This window comes from Gracilinanus agilis, chromosome 4 (assembly GCF_016433145.1).
Source record: "Gracilinanus agilis isolate LMUSP501 chromosome 4, AgileGrace, whole genome shotgun sequence".
NCBI classification, from domain to species: domain Eukaryota; kingdom Metazoa; phylum Chordata; class Mammalia; order Didelphimorphia; family Didelphidae; genus Gracilinanus; species Gracilinanus agilis.
This window is the reverse complement of record NC_058133.1, coordinates 245,419,960-245,446,240: the sequence shown is the minus strand read 5'-3', so window position 1 is coordinate 245,446,240 and position 26,281 is coordinate 245,419,960. Positions and strand designations below refer to the sequence as shown.

The 26,281-nt window shown below is 39.0% G+C and overlaps 2 protein-coding genes across 6 annotated transcripts; one reads left to right on the top strand and one right to left on the bottom strand.

The window, feature by feature from the left end:
• Nucleotides 1-239: 239 nt before the first annotated feature.
• ZNF692 (zinc finger protein 692) lies at nt 240-11,111 on the bottom strand. 5 transcript variants are annotated; one of them, XM_044673055.1, is made up of 11 exons: nt 10,930-11,111; nt 10,527-10,558; nt 9,740-10,000; nt 9,404-9,452; nt 9,137-9,265; nt 8,242-8,436; nt 8,025-8,099; nt 7,841-7,919; nt 4,267-4,381; nt 1,532-1,631; nt 240-728 (listed from the first exon to the last, which is right to left on the bottom strand). In XM_044673055.1, exons 1-11 carry the CDS (start codon nt 11,091-11,093, stop codon nt 386-388), a joined length of 1,542 nt encoding a protein of 513 aa, XP_044528990.1. In that variant the 5' UTR covers nt 11,094-11,111; the 3' UTR covers nt 240-385. The 5 variants fall into 5 exon arrangements, with proteins under 5 accessions (XP_044528990.1, XP_044528991.1, XP_044528992.1 ...); XM_044673056.1 differs by having other exon boundaries at nt 8,025-8,096; nt 10,930-11,107; XM_044673057.1 differs by having other exon boundaries at nt 8,242-8,433; nt 10,930-11,107.
• Nucleotides 11,112-21,009: 9,898 nt separating this feature from the next.
• Nucleotides 21,010-21,459, top strand: LOC123246273 (histone H2B.1, sperm-like). Its single transcript, XM_044675195.1, has one exon. The coding sequence runs from the start codon at nt 21,010-21,012 to the stop codon at nt 21,457-21,459; it is 450 nt and encodes a 149-aa protein (XP_044531130.1).
• Nucleotides 21,460-26,281: the final 4,822 nt, after the last annotated feature.

Sequence of the window (26,281 nt, the reverse complement as noted above, 5' to 3'; positions counted from 1 at the left end):
TCATCCAGAAAAGAAGGCAGTCTGAAAATACAGATGGGGAAGAACTATAATCTAAACATGTAGGTCCTAAAAAGAAAATTAGGCCTTGGAGGTGAGTGATAGATAAGACTATTGTTGAGGCTTAACCAATTTAGAAAAGAGATCCTTCACACTTTTCTAAGGGACTATTTAAATAGTTTCCTGCAGAAATCAATTTCAATCATTCAATTTCTCAATTTAATTAAAAAATACCAACTGAGCATATTTAAAATAATTATTTTATTGCATTCTTAGCAGTAAGAAGCAAGGCAATCCAGTCCTCTGGCTCCTCTTAAAGATATGAGTGGCACTTGGGTAACACTATCACCCTCCTACTCTTCCCCCAGGCCACTTTACAATTTGTTTCCTAACATCTTGAGGTCTGATTCCTCTGGATCTTTAAGGAAGGGCTGGAATCCAAGGCAGTAGATTTCTGGGGATCACATGAAAGGCTAGATTCTGAAATGGTAGGGGTGGAACTAGAGATAGTACGTGAAGTGTGGGGCTCTGAGAGAGTGGGACTTGAGTCAGGGCCAGGACGAGGGGTAGGGTGGCTTTTGCTGCAGTGGGCAATAACATTGTCGGGCTTCTCAAATCGTTTGCCACAGAACTCACAGGGATATTGGAAAGCTGCTGCAGCTTCCTCATGCTTGCGCCGATGCCAGTTGAGGGAGGCTTTCTGGCGGCAGGTGAAGCCACAGATCTCACACCTAGAGTTCAGGGAGAGAGGGAGCAGGGAATTAGATTCCAGTAATTGCACATCCCCCAATTCCACCAACCCTTCAAAAGAATAGCAATGGACTCAGTTTCAATTTTCTAGGTCATCCTGAAACCAAGGTGTCCTAGGCTCTTCTTTAGTCCTAATCATCTGTCCTCAAAAACCATCTGCTTTCTGCTATGTACATGATTCTTTGACCTTTAACATTCCCAAGACCTCTGCTTCAGGGACCCAGGTATCTCCACCCTTGGCCCTCCCAAGGTTTTTGTTCACACAGAAAATGTAGGCATCATCATTGTAAAATACCAATCATCTCCCTGATACTGACCCTGGCAGTACCCTTGGCTCTTGATTGTTAAGTTTTTGCCTTATTTGGCCTAAACTAAGCCTCTTCTGGGGAGCCAGGACTTCTTGCTTATATTTGTATGGCAAGCACTTAGCACTATGGCTGGCATATAGTAAATGCTTAATAAATGCTTTTTCTATCCTGCTCCCCAATCTTTTTTTCCCTCATTCTTTTGTCACTGTATTGCCAGCATGTAGTTTAGTGACATTTGCATAAATGCTTAAATGCTTATTAGAGTGGACTGGACCCTAGCATCCTACCTTCCATCCCCACATCTTCCTTGGCCTTTCCTGAGGCTTATTGCCCCAATTTCTTTCCCCTGTACTCCAGCCCCTAGGCCTCTCCATTTGACCCCAGTTCTAATTCTCTTCTGTCAGAATTCTGGTATCTTGATTCCAAATCATTCAAGAATCCATATATCACACTCTTCACTGCAATACTCTACTTACTGTAATGGCTTTTCCCCAGTATGGATACGACGGTGGATGATAAGGTTGCTGCTGGTTCTAAAGGAGCGGGCACAAAACTCACAAATGTAGTCTCGAGTATCTAAAAGCACAAAAAGAGGCATCCCAGAATCTGTCTCAATTCTTCTATATTTAACTATAGAACCTCAGATGAGAAAACTACTAGTTAAGGGAACTGGAGTCTTGGTTCTTAACTAGCTCTTTGACCACAGACAAGTCATTTAATTCCTCTGAAAATCAGCTTCCTTGACTATCAAAAAGGGATCCTTCCTACCAAAAATGGTTGTTTTGACAATCTAAGGAAATGTGAAAGCATATGTAAAATTTTAAATCATTATTATTATTCCCTACACCATCTTCCTGTCCCCTGAGCTTCCAAGAGAAAGGAAAGGTCTCTTAGTGGGTTCCAGCCTATCCTATCTTGAAATACAGCCTCTGGATTTCTCTCTGTGGAGGTCCAGTGGGTGGAAAGAAAAGATACTAGATTCCTGAAAAGAATGCTGGGCAGAGAGAGTCTTGAACAGTGATGGCAAACTTATGACACACATGTCAGCACTGACACACGTAGCCATTTTCAATGATACATGGTCACATGTGGCCACATACAGAGAAGTGTAGACATTCTGTGCACTATAGATGATAATCCTACCTATATTAATTTACCTATTTTGGTTTATTAAATACAGTTATATATCACAATTATACATTTTTGTTATTTAAACTATAAATATCATGAAATTATGTGTTTTTTTTTCTCAAAGTGACACACCACCCGAGTTATGCTCAGTTTTTTAGCAAATTTTGACACACCAAGCTCAAAAGGTCACTGGTCTAGAATGTAGATGGATGTTTGGGTACTAGAAAGGAAGTTGGAGTGAAGTAAAATGAAGTGGATTGGTGATTGAGGTGAGAGAAAAAGGAAAAATTGGGAACTGACTTGGAAGAGCTAGATGTAGATTCCTGAAGTGGGTATCAGGGACTAGTAGTGAAGAGGACACTAAGGAAAATATATATTCTATATTAATAATATACACCCAGGTATGGGAATAGAAGTACCAGGGTGGGAAAACATGGGTAAAAATCAGTGGAGAAGAAATAGAAATAATATCGTCATCAGAGGATACCACAGACCATGTAAGACAAAAATAGGCTGTAGTTGTTGAGTCTAGGAAACAGATCATACGTTTGGCACAAGAGTATCACCTAGAGGTGAAACGAGGGACATCCCTTCAATTATTTAGACATCTTATGGAGTCTTAACTTGCCATAATGATAGTGTTTCATCCTTCAAAAGGAGCCAACACAAGTAAATTCTATTCTAGTTTGATTTCACCAAGCAAGAAGGAACTAGTGAGAATATGAGAGAAGTGACCACGGTATCTTGGAGTCTTTGATAAAGAAGTTTGATGTTTAGTAGAGATTTTTAGGATAGGTTCAAGGGAAAGAGTTCAGAGGAAAGATTCCATGATCTATAACTATACAGTCCAGAAAGTTTGGGAAGCTTTTAAGAATAAAATTTGAAGTCACAAAAAAGAAACAATTCTCATGAGAAAAGGGGAGTTGTTTAAAAAGACTAATATGGATACTTGAATATATACTCATCAACTGATATTTTAAAGACATTTACAGCAAAAGTAGGTAAAAGAGGATGTATTCAAAAGCATGGCACAATTCTCAGTATGAGGGAAGGCTTAGGAAAGTAAAAGATAAGAAAAGAAGTTTTTTGGTTTTATTTTGTTTTAGCTATATTGGGGGAAATGAATGAAAGGCGAAAGAGAATCAAAGAAATGATAAACTGAATTAAGGTGATAATAACTGAAGACAGAGGAAAGGTAAGAGTCACTTACCCTTGTTTTCCTTATACTTTCACTGCCAAGGAAAATAATCTTTGGATTGGAAAGAACAAAATAAAAAATAGCCAGTAGGAAGCTGATTCCCCAAATAAGTAAGGGATTGCACAGATACCCTGGTACAGGAAAATAATATCTACTGGTCCTGAAAGAATTGGCAAATGTACTTTTGAGACTCTGCAAATGACTTTTGAAAGATCATTTCAAATAAGAGAAACATGTTACAAATGGTCTTTTGTTTGAAGACTTTCATTAAGGATAACCTCAGGAACCCCATTCCACTTTTAGGAAGTTTTCCTTTCATACTTTGCCTCCTTATAATGCTTCCAAATTGATATTCCAAAAGCAAAGATCTGACCACATTATTTCTGGCTCAAACTTATCTGTTTGGCATTTAAAGCCCTTCCTAATCTGGTCCCAATCTATCTTTCCAGACTGATTTCATATTAATCCTCATTTAACACTGTATTGGCATATTTGTTACTCCTTATACAAACCATTCTATCTTGGGCCTCTAGGCCTTTACTGGCCTACAGTGCTGTCTTCTCACTGCTGCTTCGTGGAAGTTCTAGACTGCCTTCAAGGCTCAGCTCAGTGTCATTTCCTATACAAGGCTTCTCCTGATCCCTCAACTTTTTAGTACTCTATGACCCAAAACTTTGTATTTAATTACATATATTTTGTCATATCTGCATTCATGTTATTTTTCACCCAATAGAATTTCTCCCATTTTCCCCAGTGAGCTCCTTGAAAATAAAGGACTATTTTCTTTTTAACTTTATATACAGTGTTTAACACTGTGCCTGGTACTTAGCAAGAGCTTAGTGATAAGCATTTACTTGTCAAATTGAATTGAGTGGTCCTTACCACTATGCAGTTTCACATGTTCCTTCAGATGCTTCTTAAAATTGAAGGACTTTCCACAGCTTGGCTCTGGGCAGGAGAAGGATTTCTGATGGATATGCTGGTACTTTTTATGGTGCTAGGGATAGGAAGAGTGAAGAGTGGTAGTGGAGGGAAGGAGAAAGTATAGGTCTTCCCCCCAATCCCTACCATATTAGACTCTGAGTCAGACCACGCTTCCCTCTGTCTAAACTAACACATATACACTTTCTCTCATCCCAAAAATCTTTCTCCCAGTATCTCTCAGCCTTGACCATCTAACCACCCCACCCCTAAATCCTTCTCTGAATATAAATAACAGAACATTTCCTTACCTTATTTTCAGATTCCCTTGTCCAAGGGCCTGTCCTCACTTTCTCTACTTATCCCATCACACCTAGCCCTCTTCCTAGGCTCTATTAATTTTCTCTATCTCATACATAATTCTATACATTAAATCTCACCTCTTACCCTCCTTTGAGACACATCTATGCAAACTCACCTATCTAGCTCTACCTACCAGAGATTCTCCATCTCATCTTAGTTCCTATTCAATATCTTTGAATCCCAGCACTTCTTCCCAAATACCCACCATCTCGATTCCTGCATTTCTCCATATCCTTTCACAATCAGCACACCCTACCCCTCTTCCCAGTCCCTAAAACAACATAAGAATTAACATGCTAAGCAAAAGCAATGATCTATATAACCCAATATTCTTTGTCTAATATCAACAAAGATGTTTTGATGTAAACTTCAGTGTTTAGGTATGTCCTCAACAACTTACATTTTCTTCTCTTTTCCCTCTTTGGAACTATTTATATTATTTGTTGAGATAAGAATAGGAGGTATGAGATTAATGGGTCTGATAAATTACTACTTTCTGGTTCACTGTAATTTTAGAGCCCATAAGAAAAGGAATCATCTTGACTGGTCCCTAAGAAATGAATGGGAATAGGAAGTAGCTGCAGGTAAACTACCAGGGAAGAATGATTACAGAATGCAGGGGCACTGGACTTGGATTTGAGGGACTTGGTTTCTCATCCAGGTCTGACTTCTGCTACCAAACAATGTAATCAAAAGCAAATTACAGAATTTCTTTGGGCTTCAGTCTTTATATATGAAACAACACAGATTGGACTATAACCAAGGCTTCATTTATCTATAACATTTTAAGACTTCTATGACAGGGCCAACAACACTAACTACTATAATGCTTTCATAATCTCTAATCTCTGTAGTTCTATATTCTTTACTTATTATATGTATAAGGATATAGTTTTGCTTCTTAGAGATTTTATAACTGCAAGTGCTCTCCTTTCTTACTCTGAGGAATTTTACAAGTGATTCTGTTGACTACAGAATATAAACATGCCTATATGTTTATATACATGTCTATAGGAATAAAGTCTTTCTCCTTTGTTGGGACCTTTGTGTACTGTGTGTTTATTCCCCCTTCCTCATGGAATTCAAACTTGCATTTCACATTTAGAGTCCCTTTGAGAAAATAACCCAAGGCCATTCTGACATTCCTCCTTAAACTCCTTGGGATTTCAGTTAACCGTGTTGACATGTTTAACTTAGAGAAGACTGAGGAAGAACATGATACCTGTTCTCAAAGCATTTAAAAAGCCTGTCATGTTGAAGAAGTATTTGACTTCTGTTTGGCCCAAGAAGGCTGAAACAGGAATAGTGACTAGCCTTAAAGTTGGAAAAACTTTCTAACCATTAGAATTGTCTAAAAGTGGAGTGGGCTGCCTTGAGTGGTTGTGAGTACTTTTTCCTTGTAAATCTTCAAGCAGAAGTTGGATTGAATATGTTTTAGTGGGGATTCCTTTTCATTTATGAGTTGTATTAGATGGCCTCTGGAGTCCCTTCCAACTCTCAAATTCTATTGTTCTATATAACTATAACATGCTGTAAATGTGGGCTATTCTCATTTAATACAACTATCACATTTATCAAATGAGAGAACCGAGGCCCAGAGATGATAAATGATTTATTTGCCAAAGAACCTTTTATCTAGTTAATGCCAGAATCTTCAAAGTATTTCCTATTCCAGTTGAAAATGTTTTTCACTATGATACCCCCACTACTAAATATATATTGAAGCCCTAACTGGTGCCTAATATTGCTAGGTGATGTGGGAGATACAAAAGCTATTGAGGGCCCCACTATTGGGAAGGAATGAGGAGGAGGACATTAATAATTAACAGGGAACTGCCTTTTAAAATATTTATTATAATGTATACCTTACCACATACCCCATTACTCTGTCTGAATAGACTTCATTTTTTAAACATGAAGTTGGCAAAACTTTTTATTCTATCTCTGAAATAAAGTATTTCAAAAATATGCTTAAATTTACTTTAGTTATCAACTTACCTTTATATAAAACATGGCCTCTGCCTCAATATATTTTATGTATGGTATTTCTACCCAAAGAGATTCCACAGTGCTTATCCATTTAGACCAGGGCTTCTTAAACTTTTTTGTGTCATGGGACCCCTTTACATTTTAGGAAGCCCATGTTCCCTTTCTTGATGTATTTTAAAATTAACAATGTGAAATACATAGCCTTAAAAAGGAACTTTGTAAGGAAACCAATAATATTGAAAGTTACCAAAATATCACAAATGAGATAATACTTGTAGAGTATTATCTTACAAAAAAACTTTTAAAACTTATAAAACCTTAAAGTACTACATAAATGCTAGCTATATTAAATAATATGTTCACAGATTCCAGATTTAGCTGTTAACCTTATTATTGCTTACTTCCCATCTGCCCATCTCTATGCAATTTATATTCTGACATATTATAGGGTACTGGTATTCCTCTTTCTACCAAGTCCTAAGATGTCTCATTTGCTGATAGCTTTGAGAGTTGATCAACAATTTTTATAGTTTTAGCTTAGATTTTCTGCTAGTTTCCAGTCTGTTTGTTGATATAGAATCACAGAATTCAAATGGACAGAGAGAGCTTTAGAGATATCTTGTTAAACGGCTTTTTCTTATAGGAGAAGAAACAGACTCAGAGAAATATATTAACTTGTCTGAGGTCACACAATAAATAAATAGCACATTCCCAAATCAAACAGATCATCTGAAACCTAATTTAGTGCTTCCAAAGGGCAGTATGGCCTAAAGGTTTTAACATTGGTGGGAGTCAGAAAGATTTTGAAATCTTGCCTCTGTTGCTAAACTATATAGCCTTGACAAGTTACTTAACCTCTCTAAATCTGTTCCCACATCTATTAAAGAAAACAAAAACCCTACCTCAAAGGATTTTTGTAAGAACCAAGTAACAAGTAAAGGACCCTGTAAGCCTTTGAATGAAATATAACTACTATACAGTGCTACTATTCTAATAATACAATATATAGTAAACTACTCTGCCACTTAAGCATGCTTTTTGAATCTTGGATAGTTACCTTATCCCCATACACTCCCAGCACTTTCCCTTCAACTTCAAATTCTAATCCCTTGCCTAGCCCTATTATCTCTAAACCATCCCATCCCATCATCTTCCACCCAGCATCCCATTCTCTATCCCTCACATTCAAGTATTGTCGGTTGGAGAAGATCTTCCCACAGCCAGGAAAATCACAAGGAAGGAGCTCTCTTTTAGCAGCCTTTCTGAAAGTAGACAGAACAAGAAAATGGCATTACCCCAGGCTCCCTATACTATAGCCTGCCCCCTCCCCCTACCTCCCTCCATTCCCAAAGCCTCATCAATCCTACCTGATCCTCTTCGGGCCAATCTGTGCTATGTCCTCATCCAGAGGCATAGGAGGAGGTCCTTGTCGTCGTCGTCTGCTTTGGGGATGAAGAAGGAAAGAGACAGGAACAAAGAATCATAAGTTTCCAGAGTTAGAAATGATCTTTTCCAGATCTTCGTTGGAAGCTCTATAGGAAGGGAGGCTTGCCAAAATGCCCTCCCTTTAATTTACTATTCTACCTGGGTCGGGTCTTGTTTCCTTGGCCCAGCTGGGGTATTCTATCTAACTCAGGCTGTTCTCTCTCTTCTTCAGGATGAGGTGTCCCAGTTTCTGATGAATCAGCATGAGGAGAGCTTGAGGATGGAGGTGTTGTTTCTTCTTCTTTGAGAGGGGGGAGGTGAGATGGAAGGGGACTAGATGCACCTAATTCACTGCTAGGAGAGGGATAGTCACTCAACACTGTGTATGGTATACAGTAGGCATTTAATAAATGCCAGTTGACTGACATCAGATAACTTAACCACTCACCACCTCCCAAACCCCATTAGCTCTCTATACTCTACATGCTAAGTGTCAGTGTCTAAACTCAAAATATCAAATACCCCATTCCTACCCTATCCCAGGCTTTTCCTCCTCAGTCTCTGATCAGCTCATCAACCCCAACCACCTCTGTGCCTTTTTTTACCCTTACCTTTAAACTCAACTGCCATACTATGATTTTGTTTTGTTTTGTTTTTTTGTTGTTTTAAACCCTTAATCTCGGTGTATTGTCTCATAGGTGTTAGAGTGGTAAGGGTGGGCAATGGGGGTCAAGTGACTTGCCCAGGGTCACACAGCTGGGAAGTGGCTGAGGCCGGGTTTGAACCTAGGACCTCCTGTCTCTAGGCCTGACTCTCACTCCACTGAGCTACCCAGCTGCCCCCCATACTATGATTTTTTTTTCCACCAGCTCTTTGTACTTCTAGACAACCATCTTGACTTTCCTTCTAGTCTTTCCTATACAGAACTTTTCTCCTTTCTTTCTAGACCTCAAATCCTAAATATATTTGCTCTTTTGTCATCTCTCATCCCTGATTTTTCTAGGTCTGCCCAGATTACTAATCTTTATCCCTATTCCTCTCATCCAGCATTTACCAATCTGGAGAGGGGCTGTAGGTCCAGGGGCTGACATCACTGGCATCATCTTCATCATCCATGTCTTCCTCTACTTCTTCCTCTTCTTCTCCTCGAGGCAGGGTAGTCTCAGGTAGGGGTGCCACCCCCCTGCATACCCAAGGGGTGTCAAGACTAGACTCATCTCCTCCCCCTACTTCATTTTTTCCTAATCTAATCTAACCATCTCTCACACCCTTACCCTCACCCTTCCATTCCTTTTCTGTCTCCAGTTCTTCATGGACTCACCTGGGCATTCCAGACTCTTGGGTCCCATCATAGTGCTCAGTTACCTGGGCTGGGGTCGGTGGGGAGGGAGGGGTGAAACAGAGATAAAAGTCAGAATTGAAAGGAAAAAACATGGAGTGGTCAGAGAAGGGAATCGCTGAGGTCAAAAGGAGACAAAAGGGAGAACCAAAGGGAGTGGGAGGAATCAAAGTAGAAGACAGGTGAGGTTAGGAAGAGAGATTAGAGAACTAGGATGAAAAGATAGAAGCACTAAGAAGGGAACTAAAGAACAGTCCACTGCTGAGAAAAGGAGGGATCTCCCCCACCCCACCTGCCCCTTCCCTCTTCCTAGTTCACCTTCATGTTCTTGCCAGCTCCCTGACTTGGTCCACCAATTCCTTAGTGATGAATGTTGGATATAGGAGGGACTGGAGCCTGGGGGTGCAGGGCCAGAGGAGGGGTCCCAGGAAAAGGTATGACCAGCTGAACACTCCCATACAAGCCCCCCTTCTGCGCTTCCTGGTCCCCGAAGCCCTGGTACCAGGCTGCATTCACGGCTGTGGGCATGGGACAAGAATACCAAATACTGGAGACCCTGTGGGGGGGATGGCTCAGGGCCTAGAAAGGAGAGATTGCTATTAATCATAAAGTCTTCCCCTCTCCCTTCTCCAATATCTGAACCCTCCAGAGAGTTCTTATTTTATAGAGTGCTGTTTTCTACTGTCTTTCTTCCTCTAGACTGAAATTATCATTAACAGTGAAAGCATAATTTACCAGGCTCCTCTGGTCACTTTTCTTTTCCTTTATAGATTTAGAGCTGGAAAGTTTTCAGAGATCATGGAATTCAAACACCTTAACTCATAGATGAGTATTAACATAAACTCAGAGAGGCTAAAGTAATTTACTAATCCTGATTCCTAGTTAGCAGTCTTTTTTTCTGCTGTCAGATATGTCTGAATCCTCTTCAGGCAGATCTCCCTTAAGTTCCACATGCAACCTTCTAATTTTAATTAGTCTGAGCTTTTAATTAACTGGCTTCCAGGTATAGTTTGTTGTGGTTACTAACTCAACCACAATAAAAGCTTTGTGTCTCCATATCACTCAACATACTTTCCTTTCTCTAACCAGACTCTATCTTACCTACCTGCACAGAGCACACAGCCTGGAGAATTGTACCTGCCAAAAGAAAGGAGGTAGAGTCGGGTAAGCCCCTCATTTCAAATCAATCAAGCAATTTATTGGGCATCAATCACCTACACAGCACTATTATAGTTGGTTGGCACTGTGGAAGATAAAGAAGATAAATGGGGTCAGGCATATCTGACCCCAAGGAGCTTACTGTCTAGTTGAGGAGACAAACTTAACACAAGGGAAACAAGGTAAAATGCTGATACTTCAATAAAGCAAACCTTTTAATAAGTACTAATAATAATACCAAACTCTTCACTTTCAGGTCTTAAACAATTCCTTCCCACCCACCCTGCTTACAACTCTACTGCAAATCCCTCCCACTGTACTCTATATAGTACAAGAAAGATCCTCCTGACCTATCAAGCAGGAACTTGGCAAGTTGGGAGTGCAGAGAGAAACCGAGCTGCTTCTTGAGAAGACACCATTGTTCCATGTGGCCACCTAGCCTGATTCTGCACTTACTTCGCCGGGCATCCAGTTCCCTTCGTTTCTGTCTCTGGGAACCCAAGGAAGCAGCCATGGGGATGCCTAGGACTGGGAAGGTGGAGAGATAATTCCACCGTGAGGGAAGAGGAAGAGATAAAAATATTATTTACATCCTATAGTTCTCATTTTACAGAAGAGGAAACAGGCTTAGTAGAGAGGTGAATATACTCCCTGTATCAATATTGCATAGCTTTGTGAACCTGAACAAATGATGTCTCTTCCCTGGGCTTTAGTTTCCTCACCTGTAATATGAAGAGGATAAACTAAACTAGGAAGAACCCCTTTGTCTTTTCCAATATGACACAAACGTGTGAAAGTTTTCTCCATCCTGATTTTGAAAGGTATTTTTGTAATGTCAAGGCCAGTGAGAAAGGAGTTGTTAAGACGATACACAAACAGGGAATACATTTTTTTTAAAAGTCAAAGTAACTAATACATGGTCAATTATTAAAATAGCTGGGCTGGGATTTGAACCTGAGTCTTCTAACTTCCTATCTGTTTGACTTGTAGACTAATTTGTTACATAAAGGGCTGAGTGGATTTATCCCAGAAGGGAATAAGATTTTCCACCAGAGTGAGTGAATGAAGGAACCAGAAGAATTTCGGAGCTAGAAAGGAACTTAAGATATCACAGCAAGTGTGTGACTAAAACCCAGTGTTCCACGCTCTAAGCCCCACTATCTAACCATTTTACACTTAGGCTTACGCATGGCGGATAGTTTATAATCAATGTGGGTCGGGTCGGGTCGGGGGATGAGCAGTAGATAACTTTGACGTCACAATAGAGGCTGGGTAGCTGCCTGGCTTTAAGAGTGAAACGAGGATATAAATAAATATGAGTAAATGGCAGCCATGGAGGATTCTATTTCAAGTTCAGTCTAGACCGGGAGACAAGGGTCAGAAACGGCACATTAGTTCTAAAGAAACCCTTTCCCCCCGCAACCTCTAGTTCTCTCACTGGATCGCCGCCTGCCCCTCTTACCTGTGTTCCCCGCCCACCCCAACCCCGTGTGCGCCTACGCCCCCTGTAGTCCCTCGTTTAGGCCACCACGGCGGGAGAGAGGGGACGGAGAAAGGCCTTGGTAAGGCGCCCACCGCCGTTTCTCTTTTAAGAAAAGATCGCCTCTGCTCCTGCTGGAGTCTCGAGCCCGGAACAGCTACTGCGGGCAGGAGGCAGGAGGACGTGGGCCTAGGCAATAACCTTAAGCAGTGGTTGCCGGGAATTGTAGTCCATCGCTCATTTTGTAAACAGTCAAACGAATTAATATCCCCTCCCCGAGCCGCAAAATGTTGTGGGTTTTTTTGTTTTTGTTTTTGTTTTTTAGTAGCAAGGGCTCATGGGAATTGTCTGATAAGTAGGCTGGGCCAGAACGCTCAAAAAGTATTTAGAGGATATTGCAAACTGGAAGGAAATTCATTTTTTAAAAAACAAAAACAAAAACCTGTACATTTCTCTTTAAATAAACTTACTAATATTTTTGTTAAAGAGCTTCGCAAACCTAATAAAATAAACTCAACTATAAAATCCAGATTTGAACCTAGGACCTCCCGTCACTAGGCCTGGCTCTCAATCTCAAAAATAATTTTGCACAACAATTTTTATGAACAAACCCAAAGAAAACCATTGACTAACATTTATTAAGCAACTTTTATGGATTGGGGATTTGTTGTTGTTTAGTCCTGGCCAGCTCCTCTTGAATCCATTTAGAATTTTCTTGGCAAAGATACCGGAGTGGTTTGCCATTTCCTTCTCCAGCTCATTTTGCAGATGATGAAAAAGTTGAGGCAAACAGGGTTAAGTGATTTGTCCTGAATCACAAAGCTAGTCAGTATCAGAGGCTGGATTTAAATTCAAATCTTCCTAAATCAAGGCCTTCTGCATTCATTGTCAATGCTGCTCAGAGGTGGGGATACAAAAGCAAAAATAAAAGAGCAAGTTTACTTTATATTAGAGGATGTTTTCAAAGAAGCAAATACATGATATATACAAAAAGACTTCACTAGAGAGACACTAAAACGGGTAGGGGCTGAGACAACCGAGATAAAATCGAAAGTCAGTGGCTCTAACCCAAGCCGAGAAGGGTTTCAGAGGTAAGAAGAGAACATTTCAGAAATCTTAGGCACCGATGTAGGAGATAGATTGTTCTCTGTATAGGAAACATCAAGTAGTGTAGTTACCTTGGAGTTTAGATGGAAGACCCTAGAAAAAGAACGAGATTATGAAGGATTTGTATATCAAAACAATAAGGAGTCAAACAGAACTTTTTGAACAGGAAAGTGGAATTGCAAGATCTGTGCTTTACGAATATAAATTAGACATCTGTGTGGAACATGAATTGGGGAGGGAAGACTAAAGGCAGTGAACCAAATGAGAAGGGCATTGCATAATTATGGCAATAAGTGATAGGGACTTGAACTAGAGAGGTTGTGTCTTGAATAAAGAGGAGGCTGGATTGCAAGAGAAATTGAGGAGGCAGAGTTTTAATTTCATAAAGGATGATAAAATAAGTATTTTTAATTTTTCTGTATATACATATGTACAGAAAGACTACTTAACTCTAATTCTACATTCTTTTTCTTCCTTTTTTTTTTTTTTTTTTTTTTTTTTTTTTTAAAAAACCCTTACCTTCTGTCTTGGAGCCAAAATTGGCTCCAAGGCAGAAGAGTGGTAAGGGTAGGTAATGGGGGTCAAGTGACTTGCCCAGGGTCATACAGCTGGAAAGTGTCTGAGGCCAGATTTGAACCTAGGACCTCCTGTCTCTAGGTCTGGCTCTCAATCCACTGAGCTACCCAACTGCCTCCAATTCTACATTCTTGAAGTCATTTCTTGACCTGTTTTGTTTGCTTTTTGCTTTTTGATCTTTCTCACTTCTACCACTATGGTACTTCTGTGTATTATTCAAATGGAAGTTACGTTATATTGACCCCCTTTCCATTCTTGCCAGGGTATTTCCAGTTTCAGTTTTGAATTGTTTTGTTCTTTTTATTTAATACAATGTACAGTTATCTGTGTCTTATTCTTCTACTAGGCTTAATATGCCCCATGGGATCAGGGAATGTGCCTTATTAGTGAATGAATGCATTTGTTACACTTTATTCAACAATTAAACTTCAAAACAGCAAAAATACCACCTTGAAGAAGACTTCCCCTATCCCTGCCACTTCTTAGTGCCTTCCCTCTGATATTACTTCCTCTTTACATTGTAGATGCTTGCATGTATATAATTGTTTGCTTGTTGTCTCCCTACTTTGAATGGGTACCCCTTGAGAGAAAGTGACTATATTTTTTGTCTTTGTATTCCTATTGCTCAGTACATTGCCTGGCATACTGTCAGGCTTAATAAATTCTTTTGACTCCCTGACTTGAAAAGTCCTTGAGACAATTTAAATTTTACTCTTCTTTTTTGTAGCTCAGGAAATAAATGTACTGATTATACTGTTAGAGGAAGTCATGGATTTAATGTTGTAAGGGACCTTACATATGATGAAGAAACTGAGACTCAGAGAGATTATGTCTTGTCACAAAGCTAACATATGAATAGAAGCCCTTAACTGTAAACCTAGTACTTATACCCTGCTGCTTTTATGAATTAAAGGACCCTTTCCACTTTTGCAGGGGATCAGAGAAACACCATTCCATTGAGTGTGGTCTTCTGACCTGGCCACTTCTTGATTGCTTGCAGGAGAATCAGAGAGGTCATTCAATTTTGTGCTTGTCTCTTGGACTGGCCTCTTTCTTACAGGGAACCTTTCCTGCTTGCAGAGGATAGAGAGACTCCATTACTTCTTGTTCCCTCTGCCTGCTTCCTGATCTTGGCTTGCTTCCAAGAAGAGATGACAAAAACTATTCCATCCAGCTTCCCAGCACTAGTCCCCACCTTGAGCTGCCAGTCCTTAAAGGACCCCACCCTAAAATCAAACCCCCAGAGAAGTTAAGAACCTTCTTGAAAGCATTCAGCAGTGATTAACTAGGATCCTTCTGGTTATACCCTGCTCATTTCTTTCTTTAAAAAACAAAAACCAAAGCCCTTACATTTCCATTTTAGAATATATACTAAGTATTGGTTCCAAGGCAGAAGAGTGGTAAGAGCTAGGCAACTGGGTTAAGTGATTTGCCCAGTGTTACACAGCTAGGAAGTGTCAAATTTGAATCCAGGTCCTTCTGACGCTGGCTCTCCACTGAACCCCCTAACTATTCCACCTGGCCCATTTCTTTTTTTCTTATAAAAACCCTTACCATCTTCCATCTTGGAATCAATACTGTGTATTGGTTCCAAGGCAGACGATCAGTAAGGCCTAGGCAATGGGGGTTAAATGACTTGCCTAGGGTCACACAGCTGGGAAGTGTCTGAAACCAGATTTGAATCTAGGACCTCCCATCTCTAGGCCTGGCTCTCAACCTACTGAGGTACCCAGTTGCCCCCACCACCTGGCCCATTTCTTAATGGACACAGGGAGACCCTATGCTTTAATATCCAAGGCTTAACCCTCTTTTTTTTTTTTTTTTATCACATACCAGTTCTACAATGAACACATATAACAAATAGAAAAAAAAAACAACACCTCATTTATCCAAGTTGATAGCAAAACAGCAATCAGAAAATATACATATAAGAATATATACAGATAATGTAGATTGAAGTAGCTCTCCTTTGGGAATGTGGTAATTTACTTCAACCAAGAGATAAAGTCATAAATTTCATAAAAGTAAAGTGGATAATTCCTTGAAATCTCTAGTATAGCACACTGGGAATGAGGATCTGATCAAATTCTATATGTTGGCTTCTTTCTAGTCTCACTCCCTTCATGATCTTGAAGATAGGTTGGATTTGCTGACCATCTTTTCTCTTGACCTTGGAGGCCAGAACCTCAAAAGACAGAAGACCTCCCTTGCCTTCAGCAACTCACCTCTTCCTCATACATGTGTAAGTCATTGATAACCATCACTGAGAAGACTCTAGTCCAATACCAATGATCTTTGGGGTTCAGAGTACATCATTAAACAAACACCCACTGCCCTTTCCCTTATTCCCATCCCCTTCAATCCATTCCCCCCATTGTCATACTCTAAAGCTATCCATCCCTTCCACTGTGCTCTCAAGAACATCTGCTTCATAGGTAACACACTTGCTTTCATCTTAAATCTTTTCCTATTCCTTTCATCTTCTGCCTGCCATTGAGACCCCAGTTCTTCCTGATGATACAGTCCAGCTAGCCACCATTTTGAGAAAAGTTTGCCCTTTCAATCCTTGACTCACTGATTGAGGTATAGAAATAGGACTATTCCATGCTCTCCACTGCTGCTCTACTCCTACCTTCTTGAATCTTTGAGGTTCATTCAATCCATATCATTCAAAATTCTTGTACTTCCCTTCTTTCTCTGAAGTCTTTCTCTCTTCCCTAACTCACAATCTTTCCTCCCTAATACCTGCCCTCCAAACAGGGGATGTCAACATGCATATTTATACGATATTCCTTCAAACAACCTTACCTCCCAGTTCTTCAACTCATTAATTTCCCATGACCAATAGACTTCTCTCTCCTTCTACAGTAACAGAGAGAATCTCAGTCATTTCATAACTATAAATTCTGGAAATTCCCTTATCTGATCATAATCTGTTCTCATTTCAACTTTCCCCATTTCTTGCAACCCTAAACGGCATTATTTCTACTTACCAAGATGACGTCCAATTCCTCTACCACTTGATTCTTTGTCAGGCTGTTATCCTTTACCTGGCTACACTCATTCCTTACACATCTGATATTTTGGTAAACTAATTCTACTCTATATTAGTTCTCTTCTGTTGAATCATTTGTCCCCTTATCCTATAGCTGACCAAATCTTTGCCTTTCACCATCTGCCGCCTTTGTTTTGTTCATGTGCTATTGAACAAAAGTAGAGAAAATCAAGAAGCTGTGCTAGGTTCAAAACAAATTTGTGTTAATAATCGCAGCTGGACCTCCACTGAAGCAAAGTAATCCTTTTACACCTCCCTAACTGACTCATTTTCCTACTCTCCACAGCAGCCCTTCCAAACCATTTCATCCTCCCTCAAGCTTGCCCCTCTCCTTTCAACCTCCCTGCTGAGAACCTTGACTCATATTTCACTGAAAAAAAAAAAAACAAGAGTATTCACTGAGAACTTCTCCTCTCTTCCTCCTCAATTTCATAGATGCTTTCTGCCATAATCTCTTTCTTTATCCCTATCTCACATGAAAAGGTAGCCCTTCTCCTTGACAAGGCAAACCCCTCTATTTACACAAGTAGTCCTCTTCTATTTCATTTCCTATAGATTGCCTCCTCTACCATCCCCACTCTTATACTTTTCAGTCTCTCCCTGTTTTTTGGCTGCCTCTTTATGGCCTACAAGCATGCCAACATTTTCCCTATCCCCAAAAGAACTTTATCCATTCATCTCTGCTATAGTCCCATTTTTTTCTCCTTTCCGTTTATGACTAAATTTGAGAAAGCCATCTACAAAAGGTGCCTCATCCACTTCCTTTCCTTTCTCATTTTAACTTTCTACATTATGGCTTCCGGTATCATCATTCAAATAAAACTGCTCTCTCCCATATTAGTAATGCTCTCTTAATAATTGTCAGATATCCAACAGCAAGAGATAGAGAGATTCCACTTAAAATAATTGTAGACCACATAAAATTACAAACACTTTCATACAAATAAAGTCCTATCTAAACAATTGGCAAAATATTAATTCCTTATGGGTAGGCCAAGCCAATATAATAAAAATAACAATTCTACCTAATTTACTTCTTTGGTGCCATACCAATCAAAGGACCAAAAAATTATTGTATACAGCTAGAAAAAATAATAATGAAATCAAAAATCAATGAAAAAAAGTGAAGAAAGGTGGCTTTATTATGTACCAAATCTCAAACTGTTTTACAAAGTGGTAATCATCAAAACAATCTGATACTTGCTATGAAATAGAGTTGTGGATCAGTGGAATAGATTAGATACATAATAAACAGTAGTAAATGATCCCAGTAATAGTGTTTGATAAATCTAAAGATCCCACCCAGCTTTTGAGACAAGAACTCATTATTTGACAAAACTGCTGGGAAAATGGAACTAAGTCTGGCAAAAACTTAGATATAGATTAACATTCACATACTAAAAACTTAGATATAGATTAACATTCACATACTAAGATAAGCTCAAAAAGGGTACATGATTTAGACATGAAAGGTAATACCATAAGCAAATTAGGGGAGCATGGAATAGTTTACCTGTCAGACCTATGGTTAGGAATAATTTATGATGAAATAAGAGATAGAGAGCATTATGGTATATAAAATGGATAATTTTGATTACTTTATATTACAAAGGTTTTGCACAAACAAAAGTAATGCATCCAAAATTAGAAGGAAAGCTGAAAATTGGAGGGAAAAATTTTGTGGCAAATTTCTCTGATAAAGGCCTTATTTCTCAAATATATGAAGGATAGTCAAATTTATAGGAATAAAAGTCATACCCCAATTAAGAAATGATCAAAGGATATGAACAGGTAGTTTTTAGGCAAAGAAATCAAAATGATCTATAGTTATGAGTGAGATAAAAATAACAAGCATAAATGCCTCGCTCACTTAAATAAACAAAACCTGGAATCTGAAAGATAAAAGTAAAAGGGACAGTAGTTTATTCTTTTCCTCATGAGAAAGGTAGATGCCCTAATGGCAAATGCCAATGCCTGGGTGCAAAAACACCTCTCATTCTGAGAATAATGCATTTAATTTTATCTCAGTCATATGAAAAAATGTTCTAAATCACTACCAATTAGAGAAATGTTTGTCCTTCATTTTTTAAAAGAATCTCTGATATCACTTGCTCATGAACTGGATTTATGTAAGACATAGTTACATAAAGTCATCAGCCTCACTCTTCTCTTCCAGTGTCATCAAAGACCAAATGGCAAGAAAAAAGTCAGGAAGACTAGTGATTACTGGGATGCAGTGGATGATCTTGACATCTTTGATATCTGACTGAGCCCTAAGCACCCCCAGAGTGCCTGTTTCAGTAGCCTTCATGGCCATTGGAACAATTGTTCTCATCCTCTGATTATGCCAGAGGAAGTCTTCATATGCTTGGGGTAGACACACCCCTAATTTGCCAATGGATCTGAGACCTGTTCTTTACCCTCAACTTTGTTTAGCTCATTTGCTGAGATGGTTTTATTGGGGTGTGCCTGCTGAGCATACTACAGTTTCTTAGAGCCATAGGTTAGTCAGGTGAAAGGTGGACAACAAAGGTGGATGAGTAGTTCTGAAAAGGGCTTAGCAAGCTCTCTCACCAAAGATTCTTGCCCTCTTTGAAATATCCATACACCCCAATTAGAGAAGTATAGATTAAAACAACTCTAAAGTACTACCTCACACCTCTCAGAAAAATTTTGGAGGTAATGTGAAAAAATGCCTTATTGGTAGAGTGAGCCAACTTATGCTAGAGAGCCATGCGGAACTATGCACAAAAGGCTATAAACCTGTGATAGTATATACCCTTTGACCCAGCAATAGCACTACCAGGTCACTAGAGTCAGGAAGACTCATCTCCCTCTTCAAATTTGGTCTTAGACACTTACTAGGTATGTGACCCTGAGCAAATAATTTAATCTTGATTGCCTCAGTTTTCTTCATTTGAAAAATGAGCTGGAGAAGGAAATAGCAAACCACTCAAGTATCTTTGCCAATAAAACCCCAGATGGGATCACCAGGAGCCTGAAATGTCTGAAAAACAACTGAACAATAACACCCCAAAGAGATTTTTTAAAAAGAGAAAAGATCTACATGTACAAAAATATAACAGCTTTTTTTGTGGGGGCAAAGATTTAGAAATTGAGGGGATGCCCATCAACTGGGGAATAGCTGAACAAGTTGTGGTATATGATTGTGATGAAATACTTTTATGCTATAAGATATGATGAACAAGATGCTCTCAGGAAAACCTGTACTCACATGAACTGATGCAGAGTGAGGTGAGCAGAACCAGGAAAACATTGTGCACAGTAATAGCAATATTGTAGAATGATGAGCTGTAAATGACTGGTGATTCTCAGCTAAAATCCTACCTTCCACAGAAGCTTTCCCCACTCCTTAATTTTAATGCCTTCCCTCTATTGATTATCTCCTATTTATCCTGTAAATAGCTTGTTGGTACAAAGTTGTTTTTATGTAGTCTTCTCCATTAGACTCTAAGCTCCTTCAGAGCAGGGACTTGTCTTTTTCCTTTAGTGCCCCATACAATATGCTTCTATATTTGATACTTCCTCTCTGATCACCTTCCCTTTCATCTCCGCCCCCTCACTCCCCAAATCACCTTCCTTTCCTTAGTCTAAACCTTAAAGAAAGGAACCAAAAAGGATAGTCAAATAGAAATGGGGCTGAATGACAAATTTTCTGTTTGCACTAGTATAGAAAGTGATAACATGCTTAGGGGCAACAAGGAATTGAGCAGCTTAGACACAGGTATTAGTCTGAAACCATACTTTCTCATTATGATTGAAAATCTGAGAAAGATTTTTGATGAACTGTGGAACTGGAATCCAGCAGCTCACTATCATCAACTCTTACATGGAAATTAAACAAATTCTAAAAATAAACAATTTGGCAAATAAAAGTATGTTTAAGACAATAAACTTCCCTGTCTGGATTTACAATTGTGTCCTACTTTAGCCAATCAACACCCAGAGTCTTGTGTCCTTTAGCCAATCATTACATAGAAACAAGATACTGCAATAGGGGCTTCCCATTGTGACCCATGGAGGGAGGGGTTTAAGAGGGAGGGGCAAGGCCGTATAAAAAGCCGCAAGAGGTTCTGGTAGGCGCATTTCAAGCCAGGTTACCCAGGGGATTCCGTGAGGGGCGGGGCAGATCGGAAAAAAAGTCTAACCAATCACCCAACACAATCTTAATCTATCAGACCGAGACCAGAGATGGACGAGGAAACCAGCACCGTGGAAAGTGGAGATCGTTCCTCCAGTTCCCCTGACACTCCCATGAGGGGATCCCCTGTCCAGAACCGGATGTCCCAGCGCAAACTTACGAGAAGAGGCCGAAAGAGGAACCGGAGGGTGTCCTGGAAGGACACTTATGTGGTCCAGGTGCTGAGGCAGCAGCTGCCCAATGGCCGCGCCCCTCTGTCGAGGGGGGCACTGGCTATCCTCCACTTGGTTGTCAAAGACCTCTTCGACCGCATTGCCCTTGAGGCCGGCAGGCTGAAGAAGGAGTGCCTCGACAATGACCCAGAGGACCCCGTGGGTCCAAACGAGATCAGGGCCGCCCTGCAGATCCTCCTGCCCTCCCAGCTCAGGGTTCAGCCCCTGCACAACCGCTTCGACTCCCCTTTGCTAGTAGGCGGCCGGGAGCATCAGAGGTGGCGTTGAAGTGGACGCGGAGGTCTGGGGAGAGAGGGGGAAAGAAAGGGGAAGGTGTAGTGTTCCCTCGTCCTCCTCGTCCTCCATCTTCTCCCCTTTGCATCCATTCTCCCTTCCCCATACCCACCACCAACAACCACCACCACCACTACTACCAACTACCACCACCAATCTTCTTCCCAACCTCACCTACCCATTTTTGTGCCTCAAAATGTACTTTTTCCTCTTCTCCTTGCCCCCTACATCAATCCCTCAACAAAAATTTAAACTGTGGAAAGCAGAGTTGAAGAACTCTTAAGAGAACATAAGCCTAGGCTGTGGGAGAGATGAGAAACCCGGTTTGGATCTTGGGCATAGGGAGACAGAAGGCCTTTTCAAGAACGAGGCCTATGGATTTGTTTTTGTTTTTTTGCTTTTGTTCATTTTTTGTGTTTTTTTTTTTGAACCCCAGGAAGGAACCTACAGAGGAAAACACAGAGGTCAGGAAAGGTGTTGGGGTCCAATATTTTAGGAACATCAAATGAAAGTCGGGGAGACCAAATATGGACTTTCAATGGAGACAAACCCAGCAGCTCCTCCCTGACTTCATCATCCTCTAGCTAAAGAGAGAATAAAAAAACAAAAACAAAAAAAAAACCAACAACTGAGATACACAATTTTGTTGTTTTCTTGTGATTTGTTTGAGATATGGGATAGGCTATAGAAGGAGGGAGAGGAATTGTGGAGGAAATCCTGGTTTAAGGGTAAATTTTGTTTAGTCATATCTAGCTCTTCTTAACCACATTTGGGGTTTTATTATCAGAGAGGTTTTACTATTTCCTCTTTTTCCAGCATATTTTGTTAATGAGGAAACTGAGGCAAACCAGGGTTAAGTGATTTGCCCAGGATCACAGCTAATGTCTGAGGTCAGATTTGAGCTCAGGAAGATGAGTCTTCCTAAAAGTCCAGCAATATTCACTGAGCCATCTAGCTGTCCCTTTTTATTAATATAGGAGGGCAGGGAAAAGGTGTGAGGTGTCCTGATCACTGTTGTTAGCAGAAAGGGAAAAAGTGTTTTCTGATCTTTCATATACTCTCAGGCTCCCCCAATATCTTTGCTCTGATCCTACTAATGAATCATTTACTTGACTAAGGTGCACAATTATTCACTGTACATGTGTAAATGGAGTTTCCAACTCACAGCTTGTCTATCCTTGCAGATCTTTTTCTCTTTCCCTTTACCCCATTGATGGGGAAGAGTACTGCCTCCTTTGCTCATTGGCTTCATAGATGTAGGTTCTGTTCTATCTTTAAAATGTTAAGTTAAACAAATTTTGTCCTTTCCTGGGAGAATATCATTATTCTATAGCATTATATAATTATATAATATATAGCATTATATAATAGCATCTAGAGAATAACATTGGTCATACATATACTTTTAAGTACCAGTGCCATGAACTTAAATTACTAAGAAAGGAGGATATTTGAGTACCTTTTCCTCCATTTTTATTTTTACCCATTGGCTCTGAGAAATGGGCAGTCTGGAATGTGTTTCTATTTTCTGCTTTATGTGTCCTTCTTTTAGATGTGGGTGGTAATTCTCACCAGTCCTGGGAAATGGAACCCCAGCCATAGTGACTTTGAAGTCCGGGATTCTAGGAAGGAATTGATGCAGTTAACCACTTAGGCAGTAATTTAGCTCAGAAACCAGGAATGTCTGGAGTCTGAGTGGAGTTTTGGATTTAGAACCTGGGGACTACTCTGTAAGAGTTTCTCCAGAGATGAAGGAAAAAGATTTAACAGTTATAATTTTGTTATTTGTCTTTTGTGATTTTATTTCTAGATATGACATCAGGTCAGAGGTTGAAAGAAAGGTGGTGGGGAGGAAGAAAATGTGGGAGGAATTTGTTGGTTTACAAGTTGAGAATAGGAGAATTTGTACCTCTCATGGTTGTGGAATATGTAATACCTTTAACATACGTAATTTGGATGTCTGAATATTTATGTCTCTTTAAAGGAAATGTTATTTTGTAAAATCTAATTTGTCAGTGACAAAATGGACCTGGGGTAGAGGACCTACCCACTACAATGGAGGGAAGACCATCTAGGTGGCTGGCGCCATTGGCAAAAAGTAGATAACCCTACCTTCCTTAAAGAGAAGAATATTGGAAAACCCCAAAGGAGAGGTAAAAATGTATCATACCCGACATACTCCAGATGTGAGTGGGCCAGGGTAGGTAGTTAGTGTTACACATATATAGAGGGTAAATATAACTTGCAAAATTTTCAACTCAAGTTTTTCTGATTTTTGACTTCAAAAAACTCAAGAACTAGAATAGCTCAGAGAACTCTACCAGGGCTTTATACAGCCCTTAGGATTAATTTATTCCTAATCAAAGTCCTTCCCTTGTTTAGTCAACAAATTTAGACTATAATTTATATGTTGGCACACAATCTTGCCCTTGATTATCCTTTTTTTTTTATGTTTTGTCCATCCATTTAGGAAGTCTAAGGGTATGTAAGAGCAGCATCAGAATATCTTTCATTCCCTACATGCACACAATATTCATAACTCACACATTTAGCAAAGTTACTGGTTGTTCACACAAAGATGCTGAGATGTAAAAATAAATTTCGGTTATAAGTACTCAACTAACTTGGAACACAACCAAAGTTTTTTAAAATTTCAAAGTAAGGAATATAAGAAAATAAACTCATATAAAAGATTAAAACTCATTTCAGGATTTCTGCAGAAAGCAGAGTTGAAAGAGCAGAACCTAGAGACTGGAACAAATGAAAGTGTCCGTTGGATATAGATCCAACAGGAATCATAAGGGCTAGAATATGGAATTTTTGTGGTTTAACGAGAACTTCCAAGAAGGGAACCATTGAAGTCAGAAGAGGCAAAAGGGTGAGTTGGACCACCATTTAGTGATTTATTCTGCTACACTAGCAACTGCTAGATCTAGTATAAGGGTGGAGTATTTCTTTTGGTGGGGGAGGGGTTGTTTTTAAGAAATAAGTTTTATTGATTCCTTTTGTGCTACATTGGGTTGATTTTAAAATATATTCCTCCCTAAAGGAAATTCTAAATCATAGCAAAGATTAAAAAAAACAAAACAAAACAGCAAAACTAAGCCATTGTTACATCAAAGGCTATTAGACAATATGCAAAATTTACACCCATATTCGCCATTAAAGAAAGGAGTATTTTTATTATTTATTCTTTGTTCTTTATAAAAGTACACAATATTCAGGTTTGCTTTATTTTTTCCACATATTTTGTAGTGATATTTGGAAAGACTCCATGGTAACTGAAAGATAAAAAAGATATTCCATTAGAATGTTACATTTTTAGAACCAAAAAGGATATTAAAATTCCCTACTTTCTATTCTTAAGGCTTCATTATAATTATACTTGTTAGTCCCTTACTAAGTCAGAGAAATGGACTGTTATTTCTAGAAAATTTTTCAGAAAAATGGCTTAGTAATTTTCCTTTTTTTAACTTCTATGAATATATACTGTATTCTTAATATTCTTACTTCCTCAGTGACTTATTTTGGGTTTTTTTTCTTCCTGATTAATTCTCCAACAATCTGTCCATAGTTTTCTTACCCTTTCCTTCTATACTCTGTTGTAGCAATCTTTAATCATTTATGGCTTCAACTATACACACAGATGACTTTTTAAAAATTAAATTTTATTTTCCAAATTACACCTAACATTTCCCACCTATGTTTTCCAAAATTATAAGATCCAAATTGTCTCCCTTCTTCCATTCCCTCCCACCTCCCAGAGATGGTAAACAATTTGGGTTATACAAGGGTTACCGTGCAAAATATTATCCTATTGGTCATTGTTATAAGATAATACTCATATAAAACCAAAACTCCAAAATAAAGTGAAAAAATTACATGCTTTTTATCTGCATTCTGACTCCAACAGTTCTTTCTCTGAAGGTGCACAGTACTATTCTCCATAAATCCTTCAGAATTGTCCTGGATCATTAATAGTTAGTCTTTTACAGTTGATCATTGTACAGTATCGCTATTGCTGTGTACAATGGTCTCCTAATTTTGTTTATTTCACTCTGTTAGTGTATGTAGGGTCTTTCAAACTTTCTCTGAAATTATCCTGTTCATTATTATAGCACAATTCTTTTATTATATTCATTATTATAGCACCCATTCTATCTCCATGATATACTTCAATTTGTTCGCCCATTTCCCAATTTCCAGTTCTTTGCCACCACAAGAATAGCTGTTATAAATACTTTTGTACAAGTAGGTCCTTTCCCCTTTTATTTGTTCTCTTTGGGATATAGACCTAATAGTGGTATTATAGAATCAAAGGATATGCACACTTTTATAGCCCTCTGGGCAAAGTTTCAAATTATTCTCCAGAATGATTAGATTAGTTCGCAACTCCATCAACAATACATTTATTAATTTCCTTTACTCATATTAACTAAGTCTGATAGGCATGAGGGTGGCACTTCAGAGTTATTTAAATTTGCATTTCTCTAATCAAGAGTGCTTTAGAATAATTTTTTTCATACATTTATTGATAGCTTAGATTTCTTCACCTTAAAATTGTTTGTTTATATCCGTTGACCATTTGTCAATTGGGAAATGACTTGTGTTATAAATTTGGCTTTAGTTCTTTATATATTTGAGATACGAAACTTTTTTTCAGAGAAATTTGATATAAATTTTTTTCCCAGTTGTTTCCCTTCTAATCTTGGTCACATTGGGTTTTGTTTATACAAAACCTTTTAAATTTAAATATAATCAAAATGATTCATTATAAAGCTTGTAATGTTCTCTTATCTCTTGTCATAAATTCTTT

Bases quoted from the DNA above. Each gene is read 5' to 3' on its own strand.
- ZNF692 (XM_044673055.1), bottom strand. From the start codon at position 11,093: ATGGCTGCTTCCTTGGGTTCCCAGAGACAGAAACGAAGGGAACTGGAT. The intron at 10,001-10,526 runs GTAGGTAAGATA...TCTCCTTTCTAG, and splicing joins AGGCTGTGTGCTCTGTGCAG to GCCCTGAGCCATCCCCCCCA. The intron at 729-1,531 runs GTAAGTAGAGTA...CCTGAACTCTAG, and splicing joins ACTGGGGAAAAGCCATTACA to GTGTGAGATCTGTGGCTTCA.
- LOC123246273 (XM_044675195.1), top strand. From the start codon at position 21,010: ATGGACGAGGAAACCAGCACCGTGGAAAGTGGAGATCGTTCCTCCAGT.